Below are 22,493 nucleotides of genomic sequence, written 5' to 3' on the forward strand. Positions count from 1 at the left end.
AGAGTACCCAGCTTCTGTTTTCCTGGTAAAACTCTGAAGGTTTTACTTGCTCAGACTAGCAGAGATAATAGCCCCCATCCTAGCTGGCACGTTGCAGACACGAGACAACATATATTTTAAAGTACACTGAAGGAGGCTCTTCCACACACGTTTTTATCTGATCATCATTGCGTACATTCAAGGCAGAATAGCTAAACTTTCAATTTAGAAAAAAGCTAAGAAACAACCGCAATATCCCTCCTCATTTTACCCATTATATTTTCACGTGTTACAAAGGAAAAGAAGGACAAAAGAATTAACTGGAAGCCCAAAATGTACAAAGTAACATTTTAGAGAGGAAAAATAAGCTATAAAATATTCATTGTCTGACCTGCTGAATTCTGGGCACAGTTTTGGTCATTCCCTTCCCTCTCACTTTTACACACACACCACCCACCTAAAATACAGCAGATTTGGGAAAGGGTTACAGAAGTCAACAAGAAAACGATCAAAATGCATTGAATAGCTTCCATACATGGATCACTTTAACATGTCAAGAATCTTCGACCTGAAAAAGATTTTGGGCTGAGGGGAACGAGAGAAAGAGAGGATACAAAATCATGGGTGGTCTTAGGACTTGTTATCTGTGCGTTTCCTTACGTGGGCACAGCACTGTGAGTCAGGATGCTTGAGAGACAGAAAGCAGCATTTCAGTCTTTCACCAGCACAGGACCAGGAGATTCTGAGATTCTTTTCAAGTAATAAACTACAAAGAAATTCAAAACACTGGTAAATCTGCAAACAGAACTTCACTTCAAGTCTGAGGACCCAGAAGAAGACAGAAGTCAGAAAGTCAGTCAAATTCCTAGTTGCTCTGCAAGACCATAAATACCGTCCATCCCCATGAGAAATATTTCTGGCACGAAGAACTGCATGAGCAGCACTCCCTCTGCACAAGCCCAAATACAAAGGTCACACCAGAACACATGATGGGTCAGCAGGGCTGTTAGAAGTTGGAGACTGTAAGGGAGAGGATTGCACTGCTTAACTATTCATCTGCTGAGAGGAGACCTGAAAGAGACTAAACTCATGGTTGCATTGAACCAACCCAGGACTGGGTTGAGAATCAGCCTGTTCCATAATGCATTTCTTGAACCATGCACTGAGAAAGAAGAGAAAGCTCCAAGTGATATCTGCAGGTCTGGGACAGACTGCAAAGAAGGAAAAGGCTATTTCCCCCCCTGCATTAATATGCTTAAAAATTTTATAGAGTGAACATGTATGTGATTCGATCATTCAGTATTTGATGGAGTTTCCAAGAAATATCACGTCTGAGTTCCTTAAACATCAGTGATCATTATTTTCTTAAATCTAATTTATTAGTCATCTGCATTACTGTGGTAGGTAGTAGAGCCTGTACGTAAAAGGACTATTCTGAAGACCTTATCAAGGTAATATTGCATGAATTTATTGAAGAAAACTTCTGTAATGACAGACAGGATCATGTGAGAGACTACAGAGCTGCACAGGGATGAAAAGATAGAAACATTATGACCTAGAGCAAAATGTTTCTTCCTTTGGACTTAGACGCACTGTTCTCTCTAAGAAGAGAACAGAGCAAAGTCTATTAGGATTCACACCACTGTTAAGTGAGGTCAATGGAACATTTCTCTCCCTTGTGTATCAGTCCTCTCCTCCCATGCAAAAAACACAGAGAGAGAAAAGGCAGTCTTCACTATTCCTATGGTAATGTATGCCAACTCTTCATTTGTCAACTAATCCAAAAGGAATATTCTGCAAAGTATGCCTTCCCTACCTTTAATTTCCTGGCAGGATGGACAAGATAGCAATACGTAGGTATCACGAAGTATTACATTTGCCCTCCACAAATTCCTGTTAAGCTCCTTCCCTTTTAATCACTGGAAGCAAGCATAACCACTCAGAGGAAATAAGGAACTGGGAAAAACAGGTAATTTTTTTTTTATAAATGCATTTTTAGAAGTCAGAATTTACAAAAAAATTACTCCTTGACATTGCAGTAATGTCTCTAGGTAAAAGTCAAAAATAACATGCATGGAAAAAAGGCTAGATATCCACTGAAATAAAGTGGTACTATGCAGCAAGTTTGGGGGCTTTTATTGATTATATCAGTTTTCCTAGTGGCAAAAATATTAAAATGTGCCCACATCTCCAAAGTGTGAACAAATTTAATATTGGAACAAACACCTAAAATTCACAAAAGACTGCAACTTTATGAAATCACAATGAACTATGTTAACATTAACCTGAGAGCTCACTTAAGACAAACTGATTTTCTAATCTGCATGCACTATGGTAACCCCTAACAGTATTTTCACTTCTTGCACTTTAAAGCATTACTTATGCTGCAATTACCAGATCAATTTTGAGATATTAGAGGTTTCCATTATTTGATTTTTCCAGTTCATATGGAAATAATTTTATTTAAACAGTCTTTCACAATTTGCAAATCTAGACTTCAGCAATGGGCATGTGCACCAGTATGAGTTGGAAAGAGGTAAAGAACACAGTCAGACAGTTTTCCATTTTCCATTTAACTGTATTGCTAGATTGGACATGGTAAGAAAGGAAAGGGATTGGGTGAGGGGGAGGGTTGTTTGTTTTTTTAATCCAGCAGTGCCTCTTAAGTACATTTGCTATGAATCACTTTTGGTGGAGGGGGAAAAAAAAAAGTCCCTGATGCAAGCAGATTTTCCTAAATGGCATTATTACAAATCCAACATGCTCAGATGTTGAGAGAAACTCAAACTTCAAGATGTAAATGTCTTGATATGTTACCAGGCTACTACCTATAGTAGCTAAAATTTACTACATTAAGAAGATTGCTAGCATTTTCCCCATCTTGCCATTATAAGGCATGACTAGCCTACAATTGAGATCCTAAAAACAGTTGATTAAATATCTAAAATGAAAGGCTATGATACATGCTGGAGTCAAGTCTAGAAGAATTCTCAGATACTGACGAGAAGGTATATTTATTTTACAAGCTCCAAAAGGTTTATGAGAACACTGCCATTTCAAAAATCATTTCTCATGTCAGCCGCAAACTTTCCCATTTATCTGTTTGTCTAAAGGTTCCTAGCTTCTTTGACATTTGATAAAGCCACATTCCACCACTAGTTTGACTAATCAGCATTTCAGAAAGCAAGACTACTAAAAATCCCAAGAACTGTTCTCAAAAGGGAAGCACAATCTTTCATTTGAAAAGGATGCAACTGAAGACTATAATAGCAATAATGTATCTGAACTGAAGTAAAGTATCTTTTCAAATATCTAGGCCTGGATACCTTCCAATTTATTTAATGTTACTGTGCCACTCCATGTGCACTATGAGTAAGGAGAGCTGGGTTTTTTTCTATTACTTGGCTGCCTCTCCAGTTTTAGGATTCCAAAATATTCCAACACTCTTCAAAATATTACACCTAAAGCTCCCTTTAGAAGTATTTTAATGACATTATTTTTGAGTTGGTGAATTGAGGGAGAGAGTATAGTCAAAACTTGTCATGAAACACTTGTCTTCTTCTAATCTTTGTCCTGCTGAGAGACAGATATGCAGAAAGATGATTTTGCTTGATCAGAAATAAACTAAAGGCAAAAGAAGATGATCAAAAAGGCAGAAGGGGAAGGAAAGAACAAGTCACGCAACTAACCATTCCAGATTAAGCTTCAGACAAAGTAGCACCCATCACATAGATAGGAAAGTTTACAGAAGTCCAAGGAAAGTTGCTTCTGGCAAAAGTTGCCTGAGCATGCTACAGGTAAAACTCTTATGTCTCATAAATGCAGCATAGATTTCATTTACCTTTAATAACAGCAGCTTGCCTGTCTCTGTGAGCCATCTGTTTGATTTAGTGTCTGGTTGCAGCCGCAGCAGACTGGAAATGTATCTTTCTTTTCAAACACTCCAGTCATGCTCAATTAACCAGGTCATAAAGTGATTGTTTTAATACACTATTTTGAAATGAAGAGGTTAGCTTTTAATTGCTACTTGCAACATTCAGAGCAATATGAAAAATCCATGATCAAATTCTGGAATGAATTAAAGAAAAAGAGAAAAAAGGGGGGGGGGAGGGTAACCCTCTGTTCAATCTGTACCTAAATAAAAGCCTTTACTCTTTCTTAGGTGTATCAAAGTACCCTCTAGAGCAAAAGAGATTAAAAGGTATGTTTAAAAGTTACAATACATTGGCTTTCACTGTAAATGTGAAAAATATCCATTTCCCCCCTACAATGATAAAACATAAGGCAAGGAACATTCAAGCAGCTGGATAATTTAAAAGGTGAAGAAGATTTTGTTAAGTCTAGAATTCATTTTTAAAATAAGTTCAAAACAATCAACCTATTATTTCTTATCAGAAAGTAATATGCTTTAATAACTCCACCATAAACCTCGATACTGAATCAAGGCTGTAAATTAGATGTTGATCATTTTTATTAATTATCAATTCAGCACAAAGCAGCCATATAATTTAAAAGCCATCTGTTTGCCTTCTAAAAAGCAACTCTTTAAAACTCAGAAATACAGTTTGACAAATCAGGAAATAAGGTTAAGATCTTTTAGAATGCCAAATCTGAAAAGAGAATGGACACTAAGAGACTGTTACATTCTCATTGCTAAAGAGCAACAATTAAAACGTATTTAACATCTCAGCATAAGAAGCACAGCTGCCTTTCTGCAGCTGTCAGATGGATTCAGGGATTAATTAATTTGTCCTGTGGAACTGTTAATCTATTGTTAAGAGTACTCACAATTCAAAGCAACATTGCTGGCAAAGCATTACATAACACTACAGTAAAAAGTGGTTCCTGTGTTATACAAAACAGACTCTGCGAACATCTGAAGCTGCCTGCCCCTCCTTCCAACCTCCCAGTTTCAACCTGGGGATGAGAGAGGTGTAGCAAGCTGAACAATTTCCATCTTCTACTCTAAGGACTAAGTAATGTCTGGTAATTTATATATATTCATTGGGACATTCTAGGTTAGTCTCCCCTTACATAGGCTTAGCTTGTTTATCAGAAGAACCTGTACTCCATTTCTTCCATTATATAGTCCTAGGTGAAAGATTTTCTAGACTTCTCATATTTTAGGATTAATTATTAACATAGGACTCAGGTCTTCCTATGTGTATCACAGCAGCATTAGTAATGACATCTTAGGTATAGTTCAGAGGGAAAAAAAAGTGCACTGAGGCTATTTTTCTTCCTTTTCCTCTAATCACCATCTGCACTAGGCCTTCACTAGTAGTGGGTTACTTCCTTCCTAGCTTAATGCTGTTAGCAAAAGGTGACAATAAGAAACTAATCTGGGGGAGAAGAAAAAAAATGCTGACTAGAAAAATAATATTCAAGTCTCCAACTTCCTAATAAAATACTATAGGTTTAACTTGCATTTACATCTGTCAATGATTCCATGAAAGCTCACATGTTCCCAATAAGATTTTCATATGCATATTCATATATATATTCACTTTTGTTACAAATGCAAAGCATGAAGTTTCATATCACAGCTTCCTACAAAAGCAAAACCATTTTAGCATATTCTTGCTCTACTCTGCCTCAAGTCACAAATACCTTTTTATTGTCACAGTTCACCAATCCCTCTGTTGTGCTGATGAAACAGTTTAAGGACCATATACATTTATACCTTCAGTAGACAAAAAAAGCACATTCAGAAAAAAAACTTGTTTATATACCATTTCCTAAGATATGCAGCTCTTTCATATTTGACATGTTACAACGATAAATTTACTAATATTCCCTCCAAAAAACTAAACTGCTTTTCAGGGAATCTGCCACAGCAACAAAGCATGAAGACATTAAGGAAATAATGTTAAAAAATCAGGGAAGCTGAAAAAAATAAAATGCTAAAATGAAAACAATTGTAGAATTAAAAGACCTTAATTCATCGAGGCATTAAAACTCAAGTCTTCAGTAACTTGATCATATAATCTGCCTCTCTCCTCCTTTATTTCCCCCTGTCCCCAATAATGGACACTTCAGTTTCAACCTTTCTGTTCCTCTGTTCTAAAAGCAAAATAATGTCGCCTAATACACAAAAAAGTAAATTATTGATATTTTAGGGGGAAAAAAATCATACATTGTTACAAACATTAAAATTAACTTTCTTGTGGGCTATTCTGTAGATTAAAACCTGAATGGTATACTGAATGTTTCTAGCTTTTCTTTCCTGGCCAATACAGGGGGATGATTGCATCTTCAGCCTCAGTAGATGTTTTGGCAAAGATATGCAGATAGTGGACAATGATTTGGGAAGATGAAGGTTATTTTGGAGTTTATTGGTAGTTTTATTAAAGGCTCTGCATAATCTTATATTTTCCTTGTTTTATTGGGCTACCTCTTCTAGACTTTGTTTTACAAAAATTCTTTGACTTTATTCAATTTCATTTAGACTCTTTTTTTCCCCTCCTAAAAATAGGATTTTATGTTCATCGCCTGTACAGATACAAGCATTCTGCCTTTACTACCTTTTGATCCTGCTGGCCAATGTCAATCAATTTTGATAGACTACAAGATCAACTTTCAGATAATTAACTTCCCATAGCTTTTGTCCAAACTGATGTCCAGGCAGGCAGAGACACTTTGTAAGTGCCTCCCAAAGCCTAAAATAATAATAATAAAAAAGGTCAAAATGGCATTGCACATGAAAAAGGTTTCCATTAAAGATTGCCATCAAACACAAAATACAGATATGAAAGAAATCAGTCTACACTGTTTTTTGGAGTTTACAGAGCTAATTTAAAAGATGAAATAAAAACATCTGATGTTATTCTAGTAGGATTTGAAAAGTAAGTTTCAAAATAGTACCTTTTGAGTATGTCAGGATAATTATGATACTAAAACAAGTCTTAAGCACATTGATTTTTTTTCTTCAGCACAACTTAGTTGCTCTCTGGGTAAAAAAAAAAAATAATTTTATACAGTCATCTTCTATCTTAGATCATAGGATTTCAATTAATTCTCAGAAAAAGTACAGTCACCAACATTCACAATTACTATACGTATAAGGGATCAGTCCAAACTGAATTAAGTTCTGTTATGAAGGAAGAATTATGCAAACAACTATAAACTTAGCTTGATACATGACTTCTCTTCTACCTCATAGCTGCTACAATACCGTATGGAAAAGGCTTTTTTTTCCTAGATTTGTTCTCTAAAAATTTTTAGTCTTTTAATGGTCATGTACATCATACCTTAAAACACATACCATCCATACTTGCCTTTGCAGTTTGTCCACAAAGCTGAGTTTCAGCTACTCTCAGTCCTTTCACAATACTGCATCTATCTATACCCTTTGTAATTTCTTCAGGTGGACAAAGTACTGAAGAACAGAAATGTTTTTCTCCCGGTTTTCTGAGCACTCGCTGCAGAGCCCTATATCCGAGTAAAATACGAGTCACCTGCAGTCCCACCAATGTTTTCTAGTCAAAAATCCATAATTTGTTTTCCATATTGGCAAAGAGAATTATATTTTGGAGATAATCACTAACCACTATATCTTCAGTGACTGGCTTATTACATTTATTTCCCTGGACTTCAGAGTTATAGGTTAGTCCTTCTTTTGCATAAAATGCTTTATTAATGAGCTCAATCAAGAATACTCCTGCTTTATATATAACATCAGAAGCTGATAGAATTAAGAGGGTTTAGCTGAGAGAATTAAGAGAATTTAAGTTTTTGGCTTGATATAGAAGCTAGAATGCAATAAGTTTCTATTTTTCCAAGTTGCAGGATTACCCAGAGATTACCCTGTGATTACCCAGAGATTCGTACTGTTCTTTTCAGTCTCACTAATAAGGTATTTGGAGATTTTTGATTATTTTAAAAAAATTAACACCATGTACCATATTCTGGAGCAAGAGGCAGTCTGTAAAAACATCAGGATAATACATATGTAATAGCTGTTTTATTATAGAACTTCATGTTAGCCAAAGAAACCAGAACAGTGACATAATCCAAAAAAAACCCAAGGCATATAGCACCATATTCCTGGTAATTTAAGTTGGCATTTCACTAACTACCAAAGTATTAAAGTATAAACAATTAAATTCACTTGGCACTAATTACTTGTCAATCTGAATAAATATAAACCCTTACCACATCTATGTAAAGCCCCAAGGAAGTGTCATGAGAAACATGAGTGCCATTACGCTCTTAGCAGGTTTCAAATTCATGGTACAGAACTTCCTCTCAGTGAACATCAATACAGTTCAAATTGCTACAATGAATGTGGCTGATACACAGCCACTGCAGTAAAACTTACCAACTGCTACCAAGAGGCTAAGCATTTACAGCAGTGCAAGGAAGACAACAAAGCAGTTCTAGCTGAACAGTAGTCAGCAGATGAAAGTCATGTCAATCTCTGGAATTTATAAGGCGCCCCGTAAGTTATTGTTGCCATTTGATTTATTCTACCATTCCATTGAGGGGACCAAAGGCCTCAGGCAGCTATTCCTGAAACATCAATTTAAGCAGCTGGCAAACAGCCTACACGGAATGGTGTGTCAGAGTGCTAAATTGGTAAAAATCCATCCTAAAAATAATTAAAAAAAATGTATTACAGCTAACAACGACACGTTACAGCACTGGACAGTACACTGAAACAATTACTAAGAGCTCCATTCTCGTAAATAAATAAACAAATGGAGAGAAAGAAAGCAAGAAATTTCAGGGCCTGTGTCACCATAACATGTTGCTCAAACTGTATACATTACGGTTTGACCAGTATCTGGTTTAAATTTATGGTAACTGATGATCCCATCAAAAGAAACCAATATCCACTTACTTAATTATTCATTACTTAAAAACAGATTGCAAGAATCAAGAAAAATGTGACAGTAATTGGAATCTATGGCAGATTAAACCATAGCTATTAGCCATGTTTTTTCTCAATTTAAAGCCAATCTAACAGTTCTGGAGCATCCCAGACCCAGTATAAAGGAACTGATGATCTGTCTCATGACATGACATGACACAACATACCTGTGCCCCTTGAACTACTGCCATCCTGCTAGCAGTGAAACACACCCTTTGGCAAGAAATAAGGCTTGCCGTCAAGAAATACTGGTGCTCTCAGTGCTTCAGTTGTTCTCTATCTGCCCTTTTTCACCACACACTATGATGATTTTCCTTTCCAGGAATCAGCTTTAAGAGGAAGTATTGCAAGTTAATTTGCAGTTAGAGAAAGACAGACTTGTTCTATGCTGACGACAAGCAGCATGCTTCATCATCTGATGCTTATGAGCTGCAATTATGCACATCTTCCACTTAAGTTTAAATGAAGGATTTCATGTCTACCAGATAATATTTCAGACCACTGAAAGGATTGTTGACCTTGCTACAACAGGCTCACACAGCTGCTAAATGTACTGATTTGGGAATAAGCTGTAAGGTATACTATGCTCCATATATATAGCCTGGCTTTTCTCAAGTATTTTTTTTTAAAAGCCCTTAAAATATCAAAATCAATTAAATTTCAGTTTATCAGGTCTCCTGAAACAGCATCTTGTCTTCTATAAGGTGCTTTAAAAATTGCAAGTTCTTTAGGTAGCAGTACCAGGTTTTGGAATGTAAGAGATACAAATGAAAATTACGTAGGTAAAGGAAATATATATATTTTAAAAGACATTTAGAAGATAGCTTACATTTTGGAGAGCTTACATTGTCATAGGAAATTTTGCCTTCACTGCTCTATATCTTCCCCAAGAATCATAATACATGCAGCAGTGAATGAAACTCTATAAAAAATAGCTTTGCTTTAGAATACTGCTGCCCTTTAAAAATTGCATAACTCATTAAACTTTTGCATGCAGGCTATTGCTCACATTACCCAATACAGTTGTTGCCATTATTTAGTGTCATTTCTATAAATATTTACTGAATTTATGTAATCAAACATTCTTCATACCCACTATCAAACAACAGGCTACAAATGACCCTAGATTTTTAATTCAAGGTTTTGAAGAGAGAGAATATAAAAAACACACACACCTTAACTGGACTCTTCCAAATATTAAAAGATATTTAGGAGCAGTGTATGAAAATTAAATTTACAATCACACCTAAAAATCACATTTGACCGCCTAATCAGATTTTTTCCAATGTTTAAAAAATTGGGGGGGGGGGGGAGGGGAGGAAGGGGGAGGGGGAGGGAGAGAGAGAGAATTAATGAATTATACGCTGGGACAGATTCCCAAATGATGCAGACTCAGTCAAGCTATATTTATTATGTAAGTTCTAAAAACAGCCCATTGTTTCTAAAAAACACAGTAGCCTCTCTTACAGAGGACAGGAAGGCTGCAGGTCTCTAAAGAAGCTAAAACTGGAAATAGTGAACATAGGATTTATTATTTATCAAATTACAGATGTACTTAGCATTGATTTTAATTATACAAAGTTCAGCTCTAAGATCAAGATCACTGCGTGAAACTGAACTCCTCTATATTTTAGACATTTCTTCCCCTTGTCTTCCCCCATACACACACTTTCCCTTTAATTTAGTTCCCTTTGCCTAAAAAGATCATTGTTTGATAGAACCATCCAGCAATGTTTGACTATTTCCTAAAAAACATTTTCTTAAGGACATAAATTTTGCACTTAGGACAGTCTATTCCTGCCAAAGGTATGTCTTATACATATGGTAAATCTTTTCCTGCTATACAAGGAAAAACAGGATTGCAATATACTACTAGTCTTAAAATGTGTCTCCTTTAGCATACCCTTTCATGCCAAGTTTACAGCAGTATCATTGCTCCAATCACATACTCAGTCTTAATAACTCTTTTTCTCTTTTTTTTTCTTTTCTTTTTTTAAAGAGGTATTCAAATCATCTTCAGTAAGAGCACTCCATGTAGAAAAAGAACTTAAAAAAGAAAAGTCAAGCTATAACAGAATTCTTACTTTCTATAGAGGCCATTTCTCCTGCTACACCACACCAACTAAATAACTGCACTGCACAAATACACCTCCATCCCCGTGTGACAGCTGTCAAAGATACTACAAAAATTCCCATTCTACCTTTATCAAAAAAAAAAAAAAAAAAAAGAAAAAAAGAAAAGCAGCTTATCAAGAAACAAATAGTTCCGGTTCCCCCCACCCTTTTTTAAATGATGCTGCACTTACATCACAGGTGAAAAAACAACATTGTCATTCTTCCTCCAAAAGTTAAGCAAGAAACCTAAACTAAGTCCAGGTGTGGAAATAAACTGTATTATTTCTAGATGATTCAACTAGCTGACAGGATGGCAACAAGCTCTCTGAATCTGATTAACCAAGAGAACTGTTTTGGTAGTTTAAATGAGTATGTTCGTTTGACCAACACTTTAGCCTTCTGATGACACATCTAAACTAGTTCTTCCTGCTTATGAAGGAGATTTGATTTGAACACTGGTTGGCGTAAGTGATATGCAGAAATTAGACACCTGAACAAAACACATTTATTTGCACAACTCAGTAACCATTATATTATGCAGTTTTGTCTACTCAAATACACCGCAAGGTTTAAGTCTCATTTTATTTTGTTAGTTCATTTCACTTTTAGGTCATTCAAAAGCAGGACTTTTGCTTTTATGCAGACAAAATTGGAGGGCAGTTTCCAGTTCCAAATATTTCTGACTTACAGCCCAGAGCCTTTGTTGCTCTGAGATGAAATAGTCTCAGCTTAGAAAAGGAAAACAGAAATCGAGTGCAAGACGAGACCTTTACCAACAGCTACTGTTGGCTTCCCTTTCAGTGACCTCAAATGTTGCAGCATGTTTCATCTCTTCACCTCCTACCACTGTTCATCCTATTGTTTAGGCCCAGCAGCAGAATTATGTACAAACAATTGTAAGAATAGAAGAAAATGGTAACATATTTTCATATATCTCATTGCCAACCTGCTGCCTTGAGCAAACTCAGAGCAGAAGAATAAAACTCACAGGATTCCAACCGTATATATTTTTTTCTTGCTGATGGAAGACATCAGTCTTGTTATCTAACTTGTTTTCTCTATTGAACGCTGTTGTTTTGCAACTGTTTTCATCCTCTACATTAAACATGGGCCTACCTATACCTAAGGCAGCTGTTTAAAGATGAAGAGGCCTAACTTCTGCATTTTGCTGACATACCATCTTCTGAATTTCACAGAATAAATTGCTGTATAATAACTAATTTCCAATTAGTTATTAGCATAGATTTAAACATGCTCCACAACTGGTTTGCAACTGTGGTCTGAAAGAGATTATTTAAAAAGAGTTGCCCATGCCTCACTACAAAAGTTAAATCTCTGTCTTCCCGGAGGAGACCATTAATAAATGAGCTAAATAATAGTAGCTCCCTGATTTATGCATAAGTACCAGCTTTTTCTGAACACCTATAATAAATATCATATTACTATTGTAACATAATATCATAATACCATATCAGGGGAACTAAACTTATCTGTCATAACAGTAATCTAACCTTACCTTCTAATCCAGAGAATTAATCGGAAAATCTTCCAGTAAATATTAAGAGTTAAAATAATATGGCCACATTCCATTTCTTTTCATTTCTCAAATATTTCTACAGCTCTTGCCTAACTTATGTTTTCCATTTCATTACCAATCTTGACTGATTGATTGCACAGCTATTGTTACCACTTTATGGGCAGCAAGTGTCCTATAGTCCTATGAGCTAACGTTGCATCACTGCTAAGCAATTTACATACCCTACTAATTAAGTTCTGGAACAGCAAGTTAATTGCTATAAATTTCTTGAATATTTCTGTAAAGAGCTTGGTTTTCCCCTCTTAAATGGATACCCATCTCCCTTAGACCGCTGGTACTACAAGAAAACAATGTTACCATTCCTTTTTCAGCAAATGCTCTCCAGGAGTGAAAGTAAGAACTGGCTTGATCTGATACAGCCTAGATCAGTTGCCCCTGATCCTTGGCCTTCTGCAAAGGGAGACTGAGAGTAAGAACTACATTGGTTTGATTTTTATTTGTTATTGCTATTAGACAGATATTTTTATCATGGCAGCTTTTATGAAAGTCTTTTTGACATTCTTTTATTAATTCTTGATTTGTAAATTGTCCAGTGTTGAGGCTAGAGCATTAGAGAAATTAAACAAAATAATAAAGGAGTTTGGGAGATGTCAAAAATAATTACATTCTCAGTGAAGGTGACTTCTAGGTACATGTACAGGACTGCTGGAAAACAGAGCTCATAAGGTTTAGATATCACAGTTCAGGAATTGTTTATGAACATTTCCAGTATTCCAACCGCTACACAAACTGTATATTAAAGTGCATCTGCAAGCTAGACACAAGTCATTAAGTTACACAGTGTATCCACAGGTATTCAGCCAGCCCAGTTATTTCACCCACAGATAAATGTGACACAGGTAACATTGGTTTCCTTACCATTCAGCTTTTAAAATTAGAAAGCCAGTATCAAAATTTTCTGCACGAGGAATAATTCATTTCTTCAACAACTTCACAAAACACATTCACATCCCTGAAAGAAAACTTACCTGAAAAAGTTACCAGTGAACTACATCAGCCCGTTAGCAATAGCCTTGCTTTCATTAAATTTGGTGCAAATTTTACCACTACTGTCACTGGAAACAGCATTTTCTATTCTTGGAGCAATGATCAGGTAAAGGTAACTAATCTTTTGCCTTTCCAAGCAGGAAGTCTGACATTAGTATTTTCATTTGACTTTTGCTTCTTCATAGATTTCAGTTTGGCCAATTAAAAACTAAATCAGTATTAAAAATTTATATCAATTCTTGACATTTGTACCCTTCTTATGCACTTTTGGTCCACAACTGACTATATAAAAATACTGCCTTGCAAGTATAAAGCTAAAGCAAACTTCCTGGTAACCACACATGGGCCTTACCTGCATCATAGTGACCACATGACATGGATTCAGTAGGTAAATGACAGTCTTGGTAGCAAACTTGAACCCCACCTCCAGCCCAAAGATGAGACAGAGAGCCACCAGTAGCAGATTTTTGCCCAAGCTCTCCTGCTTAGCCTGGGGCTGCTGTAGCAGATGACCCTCCAGCTCCCTGCAATGCAGCTGCCTCAGCTTCCACAGGGACAGCAGGATCTCCACAAAACCCACGCTGAGGAAGACCAAGCTCTCCAGCAGACGCTGCTGCCCGGAGAGAAAGGCAGCGCATTCTGGCCCTCCATTGCCAGCAAAGCTGGGGTCCACCCCCCCGTACAGCCAGTCCAGGAGGTTGTGGAGGCTGTAACGGGACATGGTGGGATAGTGCCTCTTCTCCTCCCCGTCACTGTCCGGGAACAGGTAGGAGCAAGATGGAATCAAAGCCAAAATGCTGTCGGGCTGACGAAACATGAAATGCAAGGACGTCCCCTCTGTTCCCTCCCGAGCTTCAGGAGAAGCCAGCAGCCCACAACAAGGCTAGATTTGGGGTTTTCCTCTTGACGCCAGGACGGTAACTGCAAGCAACAGCCTGCAAGGGGAGAGGAGTTACAGATGAACGGGGTCACTGCACAGCGGTGCCAGCCGCTCGCCCCGAGACCCGCTACCCTCCCAGCCCCGTTAACACCCTTCGCTCTCCCCCGCCGGAGCGTTACCGGACTGCCCTTCTCCTCGGCCGGCACTACCACGCGCCCCGCCCCGCCCCGCGGCCGCCTCTCTCCCCTTACCCGGCCCCCACGCCGTCCTGCGCCGGGCTCCTCGGCTCGCTGCCCTCGGCCTCGGCCTCCCCCGCCTGCGCGCCCTGCTCCCCCTGCCCCGCGGGGCCGCGCGACAGCCTCCGGGCGCCGAACGGCCGCTGCCCGGGCACCCCACGGCCGCTGATTGGGCGCCGAACGGCCGCTGATTGGGCGCCGATTGGACGCCGAGCGGCCCCTCGCCCAGCGGTCCCCCTCGCCAGCGGCCCCTCGCCCGCGCGCCCAACGGCTCCTCGCCCGCGCGCCGCGATCGGCGCCCTCAGGGCAGCGGCCCGGTACCTCAGGCAGCGGGAGCGGATCTCGGCTCCGTGAGGGAGCGCGGCTCAGAGGCAGGCCCGGCGCCCCCAGCCATGGGGCTGGCCTTGGCGGGCGGGCCGGGGAAGGAGGAAGCAGCGCTCCCCTCAGCGGCGGCGCTTACAAGCCCGAGCGGGCGGGCTGTGCCCCACCACCACCACCACCACGTCCCGCGGCGCTCCCAGCCCCTTCCCAGGGCCGTAGCATCACCCCACTGACGTGCCTGACTCGCACCGAAAAATGGACGAGCCCCCCAGATTGGCTGCGCTCGCCCGTCCGCTCCTCCCTCCGCCTCGGCTGCTCCCGCCTCTCGCGGCTGCCTTATCTACCCGCCTCCTCCCATCTCCTTCGCTGCTACTTCTTCCTCTTCGTCCTCTGCTAGGTGTCTCTTGCTTTCCTTCCTCTCTTGCTTTCCCCTTCCTCTGCTTCCTCCTGCCTGTTGCTTCTGCTTTCTCTCAGCTGCCTCCCTTTCCTCCTCCCTCTCGAAACCAGCCTCCATGAGACACCCGAGGGTTGTTCTGGTGTCCTCACTCGACCCAGCTCCCCTCTGTTCAGTCGGCAGAGAGGAAGTAAAAGAGCCAAAAATAGTTTTTTTCTGTGCTGCTAGGGCTCTGGCTCCTGCACTGCTGGCTTTTGTGGAGCCGGGTGCTCATAATCACAAGGCTGTTTGCTGAACTGATTCAACAAGCAGCGTTAACTTGATAAACTAGTTTTGCAAGTGCTGTTGCAGCAAGTATTAGTCAAGAAACTGCAGTGGCCTGCTTCCTTCTGGCACAATATGGAAGGCCAAACTTCAGAGGGGCCTCACCGTAGTCCCTGTCTGCATGCATGGTGAGTACATGCAGTCAATTGTACGTGGAAATTGTGGTCACATGCAATGTGTACAGTAGAGATGCCACTGATATGTGTGCATAAATGATTTACATGCATACCTGCAGAACTGAGTCTTTGCAGACAGAGGCCAGGTTTGGTTCTTGGAGTTGACTGGTTTATGGTTTTGTGAAGTAAATGTACTGCAAATATGCAATTCTGTTTCTATCTGAAGGACAAAGGCAGATGAAGATCTAGGTAGAATAGTGGATTAAGGAGATATTGTCAAGGTAGTTAGAACTGTAAGTGGATACACCCTGACAGCTGTCTCACTTTATAGGTTTCATTTCAGGGAGCCTGCCCATTGCCTGGGTGCAACTAGTCATTTCTTGTTCAGTAGGGCACTATATAATGCGTGTTGTACTGGGAACAGTTTGTATTACTGTTTCATTACTGTCTGTGTGTGACAATTATTATAGTGCAACAGTAAATCTAGAGTGCTCAGTTTATCAGAAATGCATGCATTTTATTTTGGGAGCGTGCATTATTACAAGTGGGGGAAACAGACAGACTTCTTCACATATATTTAATGAAAAAAATAGCCCACGTTTCAAAGACTATAGTTATTGCATGTTTCTGGTTATTGTTAAACTATCAGTCCTCAAGGATATTCTGAGGACTGTCTACACTAACTACACTGATATATCTTCTGGAACAGTTTCTATTCCAGAGACATTTATACTATATGGACTCTTGAATTTCAGCACTCACTATGACTTTTAATGCATGTAGGCAAGTAATCCAATTTCTTGTCAAAATTTCACAATTGTCAAATGGCAATAATAATGCCTACATTGCAAGGATATGAGAAGTGAAAATCGCATCTGAAGGAAAAAAACATTTATGAGTAGAAAAACTCATTTTTTCCTATAGATATATATTCTACATTCTCTTACCTCAATATTCGCAGTTCCCCGCTTCTCCCCACACAACCCCAACTCCCACCTGATTCCTTTTTGTACCTCTAAGTGTTATCAGCCTCAGAGGCCTGAAATCCTAAAGGAAAGTCCCAACAATCTCCTGCCTCCACAGACTTTCTACATTTTCAGTTTTCTTACTAGACGCCCCTCAAAAGTGAAGAGGTCTAGTAGCTCAGCAGTGTAGTGGATAACAATACTTCATGCCTCTGTGTGTTTTGAGAAACTACTGGCTACTCCAAACCGGCATTCCAGCTCGGGCTAGTTCAACAATATAAATGCATCCATGGGCTTGTCACCAGCCCATCAAAACAGATCATTGCTATACTCATGTTCTGGTCTTTTCCTCATTTGCTCACACATTTAGATCTCTTGCATGTACCCAGTTATCAGGAAAAGGGTTCAGAGATCACAAGTGCATAAGATGCATTTCTTTGTGAAAGCAATCTAAAGAAATTGCTGTATCTGAGGTAAGAATGCCTGACAATATATTGCTCTTCTGATCATAGGTCACTGTCACCTCACAGAAGAGTTCGGGAAATGCGAATTCCCAGAAGCAGACCACAGACGCTGCAAAAGGTGAGAGACAAGAGGAAACACAGATGCAAGATACAAGGCTGTCTGCCATTGCTTCTAGCAGTAGTAGCTGTTCTACTGTATGTGGTTAAGGGAGTGGAAAGAGATGGGTCTGTTCCAGGTTGTTCAGAGCAGCAGATGATCCAATTGGTGGACCCCATGAGAGAAAATAATCTGTGCTTGTGTTTATAAACAGTATTCTTATGTTTTAGAAATAGGGAAAGAAAAGAACTACCAAACTATTGGCATTAGTGCTAGTTCTTGTTGGGGGGATCTTGTTAGGATTGTTAAATATAGAAACCTTGCAATAAAGGTTGCAATAAATCTTTGGAGAAAGAATATATATATTTAATATATAAAAGTAATATGTTATTTATATAACATTCAGAATCATAAAGTAAAGAAAGGAAATAAATCATACAGTCACAGTGCATAAGAACCAGGTGAAACACGTTCAAATGTTCAAGACTGATCCACTTAATTATTGATTACTCAATTTGTTTATTATTGTCATTTAGATCAGAATAGCTTAGATCTTAATCTTAGCAGTGGATTAATGAGAAATCCATTAGAACAGGAAAGTGGAGCTACAAGAGACTGCTATAGTCTCTTTCAAGATTTAATAAGTGAAAATTTAACAGCGGTGGCAAAATAGTTTGTTTCTTAACATGTATAAAGAGGATTTTTTTAATAATAAATTTAATTCTATCAGCAAAACTTCGAGTTTACTAAGGGCTTGTCTTACGTAATATCGATATGAATACATAAGAGGCTTCCTAAAACCAAGAGTCTTTTTTAAACAGATGATTTCAGCAAGTGTGTTGCAAGAAGGATTTATCACTGTATGGATTATTTCTACGTGAATACACAGAAACACCTGTTGGGTTTCAGTTAAAGTGTGTAGTCAGCAAGTTGATGCTCTCCCAAAATTTAAATAGTAACATTTAAAAATATAATGTAGTAAGTTCACTATTTAATTGAACATGGCCTCCTTTGAAAGCACACAAACATTGCCAAGTTTTAGAATCTTAGAGTTTGATAGCTCTATTCTGCTTCCTCAACTTCAAAAGAGCTTTGCATCTCTCTACCGTTGATATGCATGATGCTTTGTTAACAAATCAGAGGATATTGTTCTATGGATGAATGCACATTCTTACGTAATAAGGCATAAAAACTAAAAAAAATAGCTATTAATAATAGAGTAATAGGCCAGACAAGAAAGTAATTCTTTTTAGATACTGACATACTAATTCAGGGGGAATAAGAGACATTGGAACTCTTAAAATAAGATCAAAATGATGACTTAACTAGCATGAATAGTTCCATATAATTAATGGATATTTTAACAGAAAACCAGAATATTAATATAAGAGGATATTAATATATCCTTATTCAAATAAGGATAGGAAAAGGGAGGATGTTTTGCTTTGCTTTGTTATAGCAAAAAAACATACATTGTTCTGGGGTGCAGAATGTGTCATAAATTAGACTTGTGACAATATACATGATAATAAAAGGAGAGAAGCACATGACAGCAAGGTGAGCTTACCTAAGATAACAAGGTGGATGGTTATTTTAAGATCAACTAGCTGAAGTGAAAAACTTAGTAGTAATAAGGCATTTTAACTACTTGGATATCTATTTGGAAAAGAACATGAACAAGCCACAAGAATACGAGGAATTGGTCAATTTGCTTGGTTTTGTTACAGGGAATGCAGAAAACAACTAGAAATAAGGCTCTTAGCTCAGTTCTAACCAGTGAGGAAGACCTGGCTGAGAATGTGAAAGTAGGCAGTGTTTTGTGTGAGAGCATTTACAAAATGAGAGTTTGTTGTCTGTAGAAAAGGAAGGAAAGATAACAGCTAAAAGAGACTTCAGGAAAGCTTTGAAACTTAGGGAATTAATAGCTAAGATCTCATAGGAAGGAAGTGTAAGGAAATAAGGAGCTAAGAAGAGGGACAGTTCTTCAGAAAAATAATTCTAAGGGCACGTTTATCCCAATTTTGAGTAGAATAGGGATAATAGTAAGGTTAGCTTGACTACAACATGAGCTCACTATTTACCTTAAGCATGAAAAGAAAATATAAATTAAGACAGGTCAGACTACTAAGTATAAAGACCAAAAGACTAAAAAGAGGTCATGAGAGGATTGAACTATCAGGAGACATCAAAGATAACACAAATTATTCTGTATTAGTAATAAGAAGAAGACAGAGAAGAGGATTAATACCCTACTCAATAGAGAAGAAAATCTGTCAACAAATGATAAAGGCAACAATTACTTTAGCTTTCTTTATCAGACTTCATAAAAAGATCACCTGCAAGCAGATAGTTAGGACAGGTGATGCCAAGATCTTAGCCCAGAATGGGAAAAGAACAGATTAGGAGCACTCATACAGTTTGAAAACATCTGACTTATCTGCGTCTGATCAATATCATGCAAGGACAATTAAAGAATTGACTGATTTAATATCAGAACCATAAACAATTATATCTAATAGCTCTAGGAAGATGAATGAGATGCTGAAAAACAGAAGCAGCAACTGTAAACTGCTCTTATTAAAGAGGGAGGCAAGAGCCGAGAAATACAGATTGGTCAATTAAATTAATTTCAATCCCCAGAAAAATTCTGGAACAATTAATCACACAAACTATTATTAGCACCTAGATGATAACCAGGGAACAAGAGCAATCACCATGGACGTGTCATAAATCATGCCAGAAAACTTGATTTTTTTTCTTCCAGTACAGAACAGGTTTTCGAGAAAGGATAGAAGCAGATGACCTGTTATCACATGAGTGTCAAAAACTTAATTAAAACTGACGTTTTCATTGAAAAGTTAAAGAAATATGGTCAAGATAAATCTGTTATAAGGGCTATACAGATCTGGTTGGATAGTCAGCAATAGTTCACACTCAAACAGTAAGAATATATTGCTGAATTCCTAGAGTTTGTATTTAGTCTGGTTCTGGTTGGTATTTTTATTAACAATGTAGATGGTGGAATCGAGAATATGGTTATTAATCTTGTAGGTGACACGAAGCTGGCAGAATTAAATTTTAAAATAGTCTCTACAATTGTGAAAAATGCTGTTTAAGAAAATAACAAGGAACATATTCAATAAGAACAAGTTGCATCATAGCTCAGCACTTCGTAGTAGTATAAGCCAGCTGGTATAAACCATGACTGCCTTTCCTCTTCCCCTTGCTACTCATTTTCTCTCACACTGCCTCATGCTAGCGTAAGTTTTTCTGGAGCTATGTGGTTGTCTATATAAGGAAACTGATTCACATTACCATTATCATCTCAGAGAGTTAACTGTAATCTGGAGCACTTCCCTGATCTATTTGATCCTATGTTGGGTTATGGTGATGGATGAGATGACCTCTCTAGATGTCTTAACAGCTCTGTTTTTCTGCGATTATCCCCTCATTAAAAAGAAGGAGTATATTTGATATAAAATTGACATACTAGAATGATTTTTTCTTTTTGGAACAGCACAATATTGTTGATTCTTGTACAGATATTGATCCATTGTAAATTCAAGAGATCTGTGTTCTCTGATCTTGATCTACTGGGTGGCTTAGGCATAGTTCCTTGATTTGCTCTGTTTCAGTTTCTTCAGCTTCTTTGAAAAGCACTTTGAAATCTGTGAAAAAGAACAGAGTATTATTGAGAGACTGCTAAGCCATTGCTCTTTCCTGCTGTTTATTACCCATTTCTTCTCTTCCCTTCACTAAGTAATTTATGTTCTTTCTAAGATCCTTTGTAAACATATATATCGCATATGTCAATAGAAATGGTTCTCTAAAAGCGATAAATTCCTGTGACTAGGATGTTTGCACAAGAGCCTGAGGGTTGTTCTTGTATCTAACATGAGATTTTTTTTTTCTTTCTGTGATTTCTTAAAATATCAAAGTAGTGAAATCTAACGTTAATCCATCAAGAAATGCCAGGGCCCTGTGTGCACCAGTAGGCCCTAACTACCGTGAGCAGCTTTGTCTGGGACCTCTACCTCTACATGTTGTGGTTAGCCCTGAACCTGTGCTCAGCCCAGTCCCCCAGTTGTTGGCTGGACTTCCCTGACTGATCACGGAGCTGACTTGTCACCTCTCATTTCTCTGGTGATCACTGGACTGTCAACAGAACCTGTCACTGTCACCAACCCTGTTCTACTTGCCTGACTTGGTGCTGTGGGATTGCACCCCTCTTGGCAAGGTCACTGCCTCTGTCTGTGCATGGTCACCCTTGGCTCCTGTGTTGCCTCCCTTCATAGAGCAGCCCCATTCTTGCTGACATAAACTGACTTCTAATTTTTTTTTTATTGTGAAATTGCTCCCACTCCAAAATAAAGCTCTATGGTTCTTTTCTAATTATTGCACTAATATATTGCTTGCAAATTCCCATTAAATTTTGTAAGTACAGAAGTAAAGGCAAAGCCTGAAGTCTGGCACATGGTAAATAACAATCAATAACCATCAAAAGTTGAACTTCAAAGCAGAAGAACTAGAAGAATGAAGGATATTTTCCTTAATTTTTATTCAGTAGAGCATTTAAGTACAGGCTTATTTTCAGTCTGTCCTTAAATCTTCTGAATTTAAGTACATAAATTAAGAGCTTTCCTCTGTCAACATCTAGCTATATTTCTATACTTCGGAAATATGATTCTAGACATCAGTATGTAGTTACACCTACAGGTTTACTAGAAACTGTGCATCCTTCTTGTCATGTAAAAATTATTATTTTTTTTAATAACAAAATAATATTTTAAGCCTTGAAATAATGAGGAGTAATATTCCTGGGGAATAATTATACTTACAGTTATTGCTGAAGACATCAGCAAAGTTACATTAACAGTGAATCTATAATTTATCATGCAAGATTATGCACAATGTAATAAAATTCTGATGATCAGTAGTTTATTAGATTCTTTGAGCTGATGGAAAAATCGATTATTTGGAGTGTCAGGATGAATGTTTAGTCCTTTGTGTATAATCCATGATATCTTATACAAAATGCAAAAACAGATGACCACATCTTTAGGAAAAAATCCATTAAATTGTGAGTACTAATGCTAAGACTTTTAAAAACAATGATCTGAGAGGGTCTGCCATTTTAGTAATGGTT

The 22,493-nt window shown here is 38.2% G+C and overlaps 2 protein-coding genes across 5 annotated transcripts in view; one reads left to right on the forward strand and one right to left on the reverse strand.

The window, feature by feature from the left end:
- Nucleotides 1–15,269, reverse strand: part of TMEM164 (transmembrane protein 164) — a 42,768-nt gene extending 27,499 nt beyond the window's left edge. The window contains exons 1-2 of one of the 2 annotated variants that reach the window (XM_064518144.1): nucleotides 14,988–15,269; nucleotides 13,903–14,485 (exon numbers count right to left, since the gene is read on the reverse strand). In XM_064518144.1, the coding sequence (XP_064374214.1) occupies nucleotides 13,903–14,367 (465 nt within the window). In that variant the 5' untranslated portion in view covers nucleotides 14,368–14,485; nucleotides 14,988–15,269. Of the gene's footprint in view, nucleotides 1–13,902; nucleotides 14,486–14,681; nucleotides 14,831–14,987 lie in introns of those variants that run through there. The other variant, XM_064518145.1, reaches the window with a different exon arrangement.
- A 64-nt stretch (nucleotides 15,270–15,333) lies between these two features.
- The window catches only part of ACSL4 (acyl-CoA synthetase long chain family member 4), a 75,165-nt gene continuing 68,005 nt past the window's right edge, over nucleotides 15,334–22,493 (forward strand). For 2 of the 3 annotated variants that reach the window (XM_026115747.2, XM_026115748.2), the window contains exons 1-2: nucleotides 15,335–15,833; nucleotides 17,299–17,368. The gene's annotated coding sequence lies outside the window, so the exon portion shown is untranslated. Of the gene's footprint in view, nucleotides 15,834–17,298; nucleotides 17,369–22,493 lie in introns of all 3 variants that reach the window. The other variant, XM_026115746.2, reaches the window with a different exon arrangement.

This window comes from Dromaius novaehollandiae, chromosome 11, assembly GCF_036370855.1.
Source record: "Dromaius novaehollandiae isolate bDroNov1 chromosome 11, bDroNov1.hap1, whole genome shotgun sequence".
In the NCBI taxonomy this organism is placed as follows: domain Eukaryota; kingdom Metazoa; phylum Chordata; class Aves; order Casuariiformes; family Dromaiidae; genus Dromaius; species Dromaius novaehollandiae.